We start from the raw sequence: 12,144 nt of genomic DNA, 5'->3' as shown, positions 1-12,144 counted from the left end.
AATATTTGTAAATAGATGTTGAATCGTCGAAGTGAAAAGTCAATTGAACAGTTGAAGAGAGCACGCGTAGCTATGACACTTAAAAATACCGATAAACTCTAGAGTTAAAAGATGTAAAAGTCTCAAAGAAATGTTCTTTTCACTGACGTTAGTTCTGATAAATATAAAAAATCTGGCATAAGATCGAATTGAGAATGAATTAACAGAAAGTAAGCATTCGATAAAATACAATAAACTCGGTCGGTACGGAAGGGAAAGCACAAAAACGCTTGCGTTTATCCAACAACGGTACGAAGGGAATGAGGATGAATGGTGGAGCGAGATTGAGCGATGGTAAAAGCGACGAAGCAGGGCTGATACAAGCGGAGCCCAACTGTACGACAGTCGTCTACGCTGTTCCCGAGGAGGAGCGAGTCGTTGTCGGCTATCTGAATGAATGGATCAATGCGTATTCGTTCATATCAAGTAAGTAAAACAGAAAATGGCATTACTTCATTCGATTAACCTTTCAGCGACGACAGCGTCGCCAAAAAAGCAGAGAACTTCTTTCCTATCGATTTTTCAGTTACCGACCGATGGCACATACGAAATTTTAGGGATTGTCCGGTTGAGTTTGTTTTGTCGACGACCAGTATCGAGTATTCTGATGGTATCGTCTCCGTGAGACTTGACAAAAATGAGTATATTTCGAAAATAAGGAGACAACGAGGAACGTAGCTGTGCCAGAATTAGGTTATTCTATTTATCCATAAAGACGTTCGGCATAGTCGTAAGAGAAGCTCGAGAAGAATATTCTTTGAAGAAATGTGATTAGTGGGAGCGCATCTCAGTGACAGAGCTGGTGTATCCTGAGCCTGTGAACGTTTCCCCTGCAAAGCAAACCCAATAACTCGTCTAACAATAAAAAAGATCGATAGGGCTACTAGACTTTAGTTGCTCGTTTGGCATGCGATTGAATATTTGTTTTTTTTTTCATTTTTTCATTTATTTTTTAATCTCCTTACGTTTTGTTTTTGTTTTTCTACAATTTGCGCTCTGCATCGCTCATAAACGCATCTTGCACACGTACACACACGACGATCGGAATTGTGTCGTAATAAATAGCTGATGAATGGTCGCAAAACGTCGGAACGTCGTTTGTCTTATAAATGATTGAGCTAGAGATAAGCCTAGAATCACGAGGTTGTGAAAAAGGCTCGTTGACTAAAATGCAACGTCTCTTTTCTCCTTTATCGCCACAGAAAACCAGGAGAAATTCTATCTCTACATCATAGTTTCGGTGGCCGTCGGAGTACTGCTGTTCCTCGGGCTCGTTATTGGTCGCCTCCTCGTCAGTCGACATCGTGCCAAACGACAGGCCAAGTTTCATGCGAACAACGAGGCATTGCCGAACGGATTCACCGACGAAATATCCGAAATTGACGCTGACATTGATCTCACTACTCCAGTCCCGGTTCCCATGCAGGACACATCCAGGTAAATTGGTTCAACGTCGGTTTTAATTTAGTTTGTCCTATTCGATATGCTGGAAATATCGAAAATTACGAATGAATTATCATGCTCGATTGAAAGAACGCCTGATTTCCCAACTATTGTTCTATTTTCCCCGTTTTCAGTATCCCGGAAACTCAATTAGCGGAACGACTCCACGCCGATCGCTATTACACCGATCCCCGAATGCCACTCTCGATGGGAGCGATGCATCAGATGTCGCCGCACAAAGGCGTGCGAGTTGACCTCGGAAATCACATGGTCGGAACGAACAGTCTGCACACGATACTTCGCCCAGAAAATTCGAGGACTCTCGTCAACAAGAGCTACTACTATGGCTGACAGGAGGAAGGAGGGGTCGTGCCCCGCCAGGGGGCTCGACCCCCTGGCACACTGAGTCCGGTCCCGGAGATAACAACCCGAAAGTATTGCTTCTAAACACTTATTCTCGTTATCGATGTGTCGTTTGACGAATGCTCGTGAGCTGGAGGAGCTCAGGATTCGGAAGTCTTCGGGGACGAAGGGCCCAAGGGTTGTATACGGATTTCCGTACAGTTGAGAAATTGGTGAAAAGTGAAACTGTAAATACACACGTCGAAGGTGCGAAAAAGTGGGGAAATTACCTGGAGCGAGTTACGTTTGTTGACAGGCAAATCATTTTTTTCGGACTTGGAATAATTCAAATAATAAAAATCATCTCAAAACGGTTGTAGGTCGGTAGAAAGCATCATCGTTTCTGACTCAATGTTGCATTTACCATTATTTCATACTTTTCGAGTTGTAACCTGCGAGTTGTTTCGAACCGTGCGAATGAGACGAGACGAGCCCTCTTTTATCGTGCCACGAAGACTCGCGAGAACGGTACAAGGAAAAGCGAGTGCGCCGGGATGCGTCTGACGGTAAATTGGAGCATCGGAGCTGAGAGCGAGTTGCGTAACTCCTGGAAAAACGTCTCTAGAGAATTTCCGATGTTCTGCCGCGTTCGTGCATGCGGTTGCCAATAAAATTCACGGACGCGCTGCAAACCTTCCTGATAATGAGAATACGAGACGATCACGTAATCTCCGTAATGGCGGATCCGTGTCGCTGTCTTGAAAGTGAAGGAAACAGAAGAACGCGCTGCACCATGGATTGGACTGACGGTGAAGATCCTTGTGATCGGCCCTCGGCACTTCGAACACCTCCGTCACTGAAAAATCCATTGAAGATGAATTCATGATAATCGAAGCGTTCCTGGCTCTTGGACAGACTATTAATCCAACCGGACGGAAATATTTCACGAGGGCAGTGACTTAATATTGTGCTCATCCTCGGAGCTTGGATTTTCAGGGTAGTGGTATTATGCCGTCGAGTTCGACGCCCAATTCCACAAAATCGTATATATATTCGAACCAGCGACGACGTATTTTAGTTGAAAAGCGCAATTCTACTGTCAAAGAGGAAAAAAAGGTGATTCTTCGTTCTTCAAAGCGTTTTCACACGACTATTTGTGCGGAGTAGTAAAAAATTTATTATTTTTAGTCGAGTACCTCAAAAGACGGTCCTTAAACTGATTGAACAATCAAATATTGTGAAAAGGAACAAATTAATTGCCAAATAATTAAATGCGACCAATTTTTTCCTCGCCCACGTAATATTCTTTCGCTCTCTGTTGAACGCCTTTAATTAATTTATTCTTCCGATAAGTGCCAGTGACTCTGGTTCCCTGAGCCTCCCCACCGCCCGCGCCTCCCGCAATTCGCCGCGCTCTCGCCTTTTCCTCGTGGCGAACAATTATTATTATATTTTTCTCTTCAGAAGAAACAAGAGGAGGAAAAAGAAAAGATAAGTCACTGCTGAAAAAGTAGACTGAACATGTAAATATCGAAGCGATTTAACGAAAGAGGAAAGTAGAAAGATAAAAAGAAATTAAACAAAGAACGGGGAGAAAAAATAAAATAAAAATAATAAAAACGCGAGTTTCCGAAGCTCTGTATGTATGTACGTATATTTATGAATATAACACACAGAGTAAAAGAGAATATTTATGAGTGCGTGATGATGTACCTGCGTTAATTAATGATGTTGATAATTATTTACTAGGACACGAGTCTCTCGGGCGCCGGGAACTTTCAACATTATTTCGGTGTCTGAGACGGACTGAGTGGTGAGAAAAAAATTCAAAGGGGAAATAAAACGTAAAATTTAAGAGATCAAAACAACAGACTCGCAAAAATAAACAATTAACGATCCAGACGGAGAGAGAGAGAGACAGAGACAGAGAGAAATGTTTTTTTTTTTTTCACGAATTGACTTCCGTCAACCTTGTCGCCGAGATTTATCCTTTGCTCTGACTAATCAAGACTGCCGCACCATTCGCTACCGTCAGTTTGCAATATTGCCAACAAAGATATTCTTCATACTTCGAATGACGTTCATTTTTCATCTCACCTAGTTGCCAATCTTATTGTTACTTTTTTACAGCGTTTTTTTTTCTGCGCATCGCTCCATGCTAATTTTCGAAAAACCATTTCTTCCCAGAGCCAGCAGGCTGACAAAGTGATGACGCGGACTTGCATATGATTACGGTCTTCCGTAGCCCTTTGTTCTCCTCTCGTCACGTTGATTTTTCTTAGTTTTTTATCGAACGTCCCTTACGGCGGAGCTATCGAGGCGAGAGTTCAAGCTCATCGATACGCACGAGCTCTATTCGATGCTGCAAGAACGAACGAGCGAAACCGATTGACGATGTACCAAAGATTATATACGTGTATATATATTTTAATTACACATATGAATATATACGCGTATAAATACACAAATACGTATTGTAGAAAGCATTGGGTATAGTAAAGATTTTTTAAAATAATTCAAACGCAATATGGTTGACGTTATTTCACATGCTAATTTAATGAAATTACTATTTCCATGTTAGGCCATTTTCGAAATCCACTCACAAACCGCAAAGCGAAAAATCGATCGACCAGAGAATACCAATGAATTGTTTTTCGGTCACAGCTAGATGGAAATTAAGATTTTTCGAATACTCCAAGGAGATATTATATTTTTTACGAGTGAAAATAAATGCGGTTCAATTTTGATAATAGCATCGACAATTCTATATTCTTGTTAAGGAATTTTCTTCGGAGTGCCTGTGAATCGTCCGAGGGTGAAACAACACGAATTTCGCGCGAGTTGAAGAACCAATTTTTTCAAATCGTCTCTTTCAACTGTTCATCCACGAGCGAATGGGTTTGAGACATGGTCAGGCTTTCGTCATAAATATTGATAATTCGTCTCAAATCAATTGAAAGGCGGTTTTCATGTTCATGCTTCTGGATCCCCCCTCGTTACTTCTATTTACGATTCATTCATGTGATTTAGCTCAAAGGTATCGTGTTTCACCCTCGGATATTCAACGAAAAATATGCGAGGATTTGTATGAGCAGTAAATTGTGTAATGACACTGCTATTATTATGAATTACTATTAAATTTCCTACTATTATTATTATTATTATCGTCCATATTACTATTATCATTACGATCATAATCATTTTATTTATCATTGTTTCACGACTACCATTGTTATTGAGATCATTTCAATAGTATAAAGTGTCTACAATACATAAATAAATAAAGGAGTGTGGAGAAGGGCGAAAATGGAAGTTAAAATGAAAATATCATGTGCACACATAACTGTCATTATGATCATGACGTAATGAGACCATCACCGAATGGCGACTTACGCTGAACATCAATTCGAAATAAATAAATGAAAAAAGCGTGATCTTATTGATAATACATAATATAAACACTGCGTATAAACTGAAGACTCTTGTAAATATGTATGAATCGATTTAAGGTGATGTAATGATAATCATAATTGTAATTAACAAATTGAATAACACTCGTTTTCACGAGATTTTCTCGTTTGCGAGCTAAACAATTCACCCTCATCTCCATTGTTCTCATTAGCACAGAAAGACGTGACACATTTGAACGAGATATTCCATGGGGGTTAGCAACGTGAGCGTTTTTATTGTTTCACAGGAAACATTGTATTTCGCATAAACTTGAAATGTTGAAAGCGATCGGATCTCACTCTCACCTCGTTCAACATTCTCCCCGTTGTCCTCACCCGGAAAATCCTTGTTTATATTCGCATAGGACCATTCACCTGACGATGCGCAAGCGCGACGCACAACTCATAATTGTACTTAACGAAAATTAATTAGTCAAATTCACCGATTATTTGTAAGTCACTGTTGTTACATTATCGAGAGAGAAAAAAAATCAATACACTGTGAATTGAGAAAAGAAAAGTGAGGAAAAAGGAAATAAATATGGACACTTTTCGTAAGAATTCAATTGTGATAGTTATTTTTATGATTCATTCGCACACCCCCATCCTCTTCCTTGGATTAAACCTGCTGAGGCAAAAGGATCACCGATAAAAATCATCCCTAAAGTGAAAAAAGTCAAATTAAAGCAAGACCAACAAAATGAATGATGTATATGGGGCATTCGACACCGATATTATCACTCATTTTATAATTGAATTGAGCTCAAATGTAAAATTGAAGTGCAATTTACGAGAACAAATGATTAATTAACACAATGGTTCAAGTTGAGTTTTTTCCTAAAATATGCTTGTAAGTTTTGCAAATAACTCGTTCCTTCCAGTCACTAAAGTTGGTATTTTTTTAAACACCTTCAAGGAAGTTTATCTGGTAACCGAATTAACAAATTTAGATTTAAAAAAATTAAATACAGTAATGAATAATAAAGAACGTCCTGTCAAAATGTTGAGGCCCGAGGATACTTTGTTTGAAAAAAAGATGAAAACGGATTCTCCAAATGAAAACGTTATCTTACGGGGTTCAGAGGTTTTTCCGTTTTTTTATACGAAATTTACAGGCATTGACAAACAGCTTACAGCTTTTTTTACAGCTTCGTACAATCCATTCAATACTTATAAAGTTCGCAATTGATGAATTTTTCTCGAAAAATGGTGATTATTGGGAGGCTAACCCATACGTCACTTTCACGATGGCTTCGTTGCAACCGCGGGCTTTTTGAAACCTCGTTTTTTTAGACATTTATGGCATGTTTTAATTACGCCAAATGTTTAAACACTGATTATGACGTGTTACCAAACTCACTGGACCGCGACTACGCCATTGGCAAAATTTTTTCTTTTGATTAACTCGGTGCCGGATGAACTTCCGTCTTCTATTTTTTTCAATTTTGTTTTCTCGAGAAATTTTTTTTCCAACAGCAGAGTACGTGCGTCCCACTTTGACTCAAAACTTGAAATTTTTTATATGAAGAACGAGATTTTCGTAAGCTGCTTAAAATTCTTAAATTTAGGCTCCCAGTATATTTTTTCATAAAATTATCAATAATTCAATCACGCCGGAAAAATCCATGAAAAATTGCAGGCAAAATCAGATGAGAGGTGAGGGGTCAGCCGCGACTCGAATCGGTGTGGACTGCCCCATATATATATAAATACGTTATGTGCTTCCACAGAGGCTTTGGAGGGAGAAGAAAAATGTTTACAATTGTTATGTGCGAAATGCTCATCTCAGCATAAGGAGTTTTATGCTTATTAAACGTGTAATGAGAACTTATAAAGTTTTGTGGAACTTGAGCTCTCCGGTACTGTCTGTGCGAGTCCCGACCGCACGAGAGCTTTAATATCATCCCCCGGGAGAGTAAGAGCCAAGAGAAAGATATTTTACACACTCATACCTTTATAGATGTATATATATACATTCACATATAATAATAAAACCAGGAGAAAAGAAAAATGAGGAAGAGTTATATAAAATCTCCGTTCCATAAAGTTTTTCAGTCTTTCCCTCGGTCGAATATAATTTAGTAAGCATATATGTATATTCGCCGATGTATTCGAAGCTCGTTCGAGGGGTGGGAGAGCATCAATTTATGCATTCAACAAAGGGTTATATTCTCATAAATTATGCATGAAAAATCAACGAGGCCTGGCGTTTTTCTTGGGTTCTCCTATATACATAGAGCTTGTATTAAGTTCAAGGAGATCCGAACGAGTACCAGACTGTTAAGTCGATCCGGCGTGAGGGATCAGGACAGTGGTAGCCCTGAATAATTATCATCTTCGTTAAAACAATTTGTCTCGGTTGAGTGAGCGATGCTCGAACTGCTTGGGGGGGGGGAAAAAAATGATTTTCCCCTCGGTGATCGATTAAAAGTCGCATACTTATCACCAGGCATCCACCTACCTGCAAAGCATCTCTCAATGGCATCTCCACTAGGTATATGAATGAGAAATGAGGCACAAAGATCACACTCGTGACAGTGTGACGATAGATAATCACATACACATTTGTGCACACGCGTGTATAGCTCAACCTCTAAACCCTCTCGACTTGAAAACCACCCTGGTGTAGAGGGTACCAAACCCTTCAACGACGTCGAAGCACCCTTGTAAATTCACCGAAGGATATCCATGTTCTTGTACAGTTCTCATATCCATATACTCGTGCTTCTCAGCCGCATATCGAGTGTCCCAAAAACCTCAGGTTGGCCGCGTCAGAAAATCAAATTGCACAAAATTCCTTGTGAAATAAATTCGCTCTCGGTTTCCTCTGATCGCCATCGATCAATCACGCACCCGCGTCACATCCCGTGAACCGTTCACACTCCGGTTTCGCGCCACGTGAGCGAGTCCACAAGAGACGCCGAACCGACTGTGTGACCGCTCGATTAATATCTCGTAAATCGATCATCGAAACTGAACACCCACAAGGACCTTCCGGCTAGAATTCTTCCGTTCAATTATCCCGCAGTCAATCGCTTGAACGCAATTCCCGAGACATATTGTATAACTATACTAATGTACGTATACCCGGTCACTAGTTTTCTGCACATACGGGTAGTCACTCATCGGTACATGCAGCGCTATAGTTCGCACTTCGTTATACATACCATAAGTACTCCGTACTCTATAACGTCTGTATACCCAAGTTAAGGTACATACAAAGGACTGGCTTACACGAATATGTGTATATATACACATGATGGGTCGATATACCACCCCGAGGTACGGCCCCACGACGCGCCTGTCAACCCCATCCCGACCCCAACTTGTCGGGTAGTGGTTCTTCTTCTCCTACCTTCTCCTCCGCCTGCTCGCGAGTCAACATATTCTCGCGCGTTCTCTTCTAACCGAGCGACTGAACTTTCCATTCCTCGGCTCACCTCTCTTTGTTGTGACTTTTTTCGTGGTCGCCGTGCCTTGTGGAAAAAGAAATAAGGAAAGGAAGCAAAAACTCTGCCGCATGATTAATTTAGGTCCTCGAGAGACGAATTCGCATGTGCGGAGTGACGTTGCGAATGGTTGCGATTTTCAAATTCTGCTTTTAATTTACAATGATCGTGCGTCGAAGGCTCTTCGTAGCGTAAAATGGAAGATTCGTTGGAGAAGGTGTGATTTGTGAGTAATTCTGACTGCGAAATGTGCGAAATAATCCATCCCTTTCGTGTAGCATTCCAGCTTTAAAAGCAACTGTTTCTTTTTTATCTTACTCCATACCGAGGAGTATGTATACATACAAAATTACGGAGAAAAAAGTTTGTGCAGGCTTGAAAGAGACTCTTGCTCGTCGTGTACATAGCACCTGACTGCGGTTGCTGTGAAAAGCCAGATGTAATCTCATTTTTTGCGTGCACAAAGCCTTTTGACTCGCGAGCTGCTCTCGTCGTTAGGAGAATGAAACGTACGAGGATGTTGGATCGAAGAATAGGAGCAACATGAATTGCGACGTTGAATAAAGAAAAAGGTTGACGACTAAATAATTTATCACCTCGATTTCATGAGACATTTGCGATCGTCGAATCACTGTCGGAGTTTTTGTTTGACGAGTTTCACGCATCAATTTCCAATATGAGCTTGCGAGAGATCAAATATTGTGTTACCTCAAAATACATTTATTCATAAACTTCATGCCGCTGCTTAAAACTCGTTGAAATAACGACTCAAATTTCAGTCCATTTTTCATCGCCATTAAAAAGACAGAAGAGAATAATGAGGTCGATAGAAAAGTGAAGAGAATCCTCGAGCCGGCACCAAATGGCCCGCATTTTCTTTTCGATTTATACAGGCACATTCTTTTATTCGTTCGTACTTCGTATGCAGAGGCTCCTCGTTTAAGCGGTGCGCATTCATCACTCGTCCAATTCCCAAAAGCACTATGTATTCCAGACACCTCGAGCCTTGTTGCACTCACGCTAACGTACCTGTGATCGATCCTCCGTGTGTGTCTCTGTCTGTGAGCTTGTATGTGGCGTTTGCTTCGGCGAGTGGAGTGTTCTCTCTGGCTCAGAAGAGAGAATGTCTACGAGGGAAGGAATCAGCTATTCAGAATATATCGTCAGTTTGTCCAACCGAGTTCGAAAATCTTGCAAATGCTTTTTACCCGAAGCTAATTTTTAACATTTTTCCATCACTCTGCCACGATAAGCAGCTTTGGTTGCGTGAATTATCTATTGAATACGAATCTACTGTTATCAGGATCGAATAAGAGAACAAATAGAATAACAAATCGAAAGATCTTTGTGGCCCTGTTCGATGCTGAATAACTTATAACGATTCGTCATTCCAAAGTTTCCGATTAAAACGCGATCGTCAACGAAAATGCGTTTGGAATTCAGGGCACGCCTTATCACGTCAGGATAAACGCGCTCGCAGTGACAACAGTGACGAGAAATGGAATTTTTCACGGTGCCATACCTCTCTCGAGCGCGGAATTTCGCGTGCCACTAAAATGGCAACGGCGAATGATCGCTTGTGTGAGAATTGTCCAAGGATAAAAGGACAAAACGAGGACGAAGCGATGCGTGATCGCTGCTCGAGAATCGCAGAATGTGAACCGTGTAATGTGCCACATGTACGTGTTTAAATATGAATTTTTCCCACACACGCATTTGCGAGAATAAAAAAAAGGGTAAATGTCGAGCAAGAAAAGCGTGAAAAAAAAAAAAAAAACATTCAGTAGACAGTATTTCATGAAAAATGGAATTGTATTGTTGACGAATTTGTGTTATATACACTTGTGATGGGCGGAAATTCGAAGAATGAAAATCGAAAAACTATTAATCCGATTCATACCAAATTGATAAAAAATTGTAACACAAAAACCGAAAATTTAGCACCTCAAAAAAAGAATTTTTTGTTAAAGCTGTCACCATTTTTTTAAATCAAAATTTTTATAAATCCTTCGTCCAGGCCTAAGCTATTAATACAATAAATAAGTGGTACAGATTTGGTATGAACCGGATTGATAGTTTTTTAGTTATGTCCACTGCAACTGGTGCTCAAAAAAAGTGCTACTGGAATACAGCTGGAGTTGCGCCATTTTGAGAATTTTTTTAATAAAAAAAATTGTACGAGCACATGGACATAAGTACTAATAAACGTCGTTCATCCTCAGTCCTCCGAACAAACTTATCGATTTTGATAAAATGTTGAATTTCCAAATAAAACTGATCGTTTGACGAACACTAAGTTCCGAGAGCTTATTCTGAGTCGATTCATCAAAATTTATAATTTTCAAACGAAAGAAAATTTACTTTTTCGAGCAAATGTTTCGCTCTGTCCGGCCTCCTCCAATTTCATTCGATACCCACACCAAAACGAGCACATTCGATCAACGTATTTCATCGATCTCCTTCGGCTGTAAAACTTATTTTCTGATATTGTGCTCCGTTGACTGTTTTTTGTTTGCCTGTGATGAATCCTCTTTTTTTAGCTCATCTTCTCCATTCTGAATATCGAGAAATGGGTCAGGGATCCACTTTCATGGTAGGGTGAGACTCTTTTGCGATAGAATCTGAAAGGATTTTTCAAGTTCCCGACTGGCAAAAGCATTGTCGTGCGCCAGTCCTGCAACCCCTCGAGCTATTGCATCCCTCAAACGAGGTACGTAACTTCGAGCATCTATACATATTTATATATATATCCATGTATGAGCTTCCCATTCGATACACGCGCCTCTCGACTTGTCAGCATTGCACCAGGACGCGAGATTCGCTGGCACCAATAGCATGTGACAGAAGGACCTTTGAGCGCTCTCACGTTGATATTGAGCCTGCGTCGTAAGCTACAAACATGTTTATATCAAAAGTTAAACAAATCGAAATTTTGTTAAAACCGCGATCACCATCGAAAGCTGCTACAAGCAAATAACCTTTTCACAGCAGCTCAAAAAGCGAATGAAAATTTCATGGAGCGAGTCTATTCAATGGTTGCCATTCTATTGAAATTCTCCCCTGGGCGACGAAAGTATGAGCAAAATGTGTATTCAACGTTTCTGTCGAACGTCACGAAAATCTATATGCGCCTTGGTAACTAAAGTTATTCGTCATACTAAACGTGGCGAGCTCCTTCCAAAATCCATGATTCACCTCAGGTTCGCTCCGGTTTTGGGCGTTTTCTCAAAAAAATTATTACGATGAAAACGAAATTTTCAGACTTCGCTTCATCGCGGTTCATGAAACTATGCCGGAAGCTCAATATTCAAAGGCATCGACTCTGCTCCCGCGATTAATTCAAAATCGTACAAAATCATAGTCCATAGCACTATGTTGGGCGATACACGAACCGCTGTTTGCTCATTGGCGTGACGATGCGA

At 40.4% G+C, this 12,144-nt stretch overlaps 2 protein-coding genes across 5 annotated transcripts in view; one reads left to right on the top strand and one right to left on the bottom strand.

The window, feature by feature from the left end:
• LOC122413245 (protein eva-1 homolog C) overlaps positions 1–5,834 on the top strand; it is a 92,891-nt gene extending 87,057 nt beyond the window's left edge. For 2 of the 4 annotated variants that reach the window (XM_043423457.1, XM_043423456.1), the window contains exons 7-9: positions 253–465; positions 1,242–1,476; positions 1,617–5,834. In XM_043423457.1, coding sequence (XP_043279392.1) covers positions 253–465; positions 1,242–1,476; positions 1,617–1,833 — 665 coding nt within the window. In that variant the 3' untranslated portion in view covers positions 1,834–5,834. Of the gene's footprint in view, positions 1–252; positions 466–565; positions 1,220–1,241; positions 1,477–1,616 lie in introns of those variants that run through there. The other 2 variants (XM_043423458.1, XM_043423459.1) reach the window with 2 other exon arrangements.
• Positions 1–12,144, bottom strand: part of Teh1 (tipE homolog 1) — a 304,821-nt gene that overhangs the window by 252,953 nt on the left and 39,724 nt on the right. The gene's annotated exons all lie outside the window — the stretch shown is intronic.

The sequence above is a fragment of the Venturia canescens genome, chromosome 7 (genome assembly GCF_019457755.1).
Source record: "Venturia canescens isolate UGA chromosome 7, ASM1945775v1, whole genome shotgun sequence".
NCBI classification, from domain to species: Eukaryota; Metazoa; Arthropoda; class Insecta; order Hymenoptera; family Ichneumonidae; genus Venturia; species Venturia canescens.
Note: the sequence above shows the minus strand (reverse complement) of the source record. Positions and strands in the feature narration are given on the sequence as shown.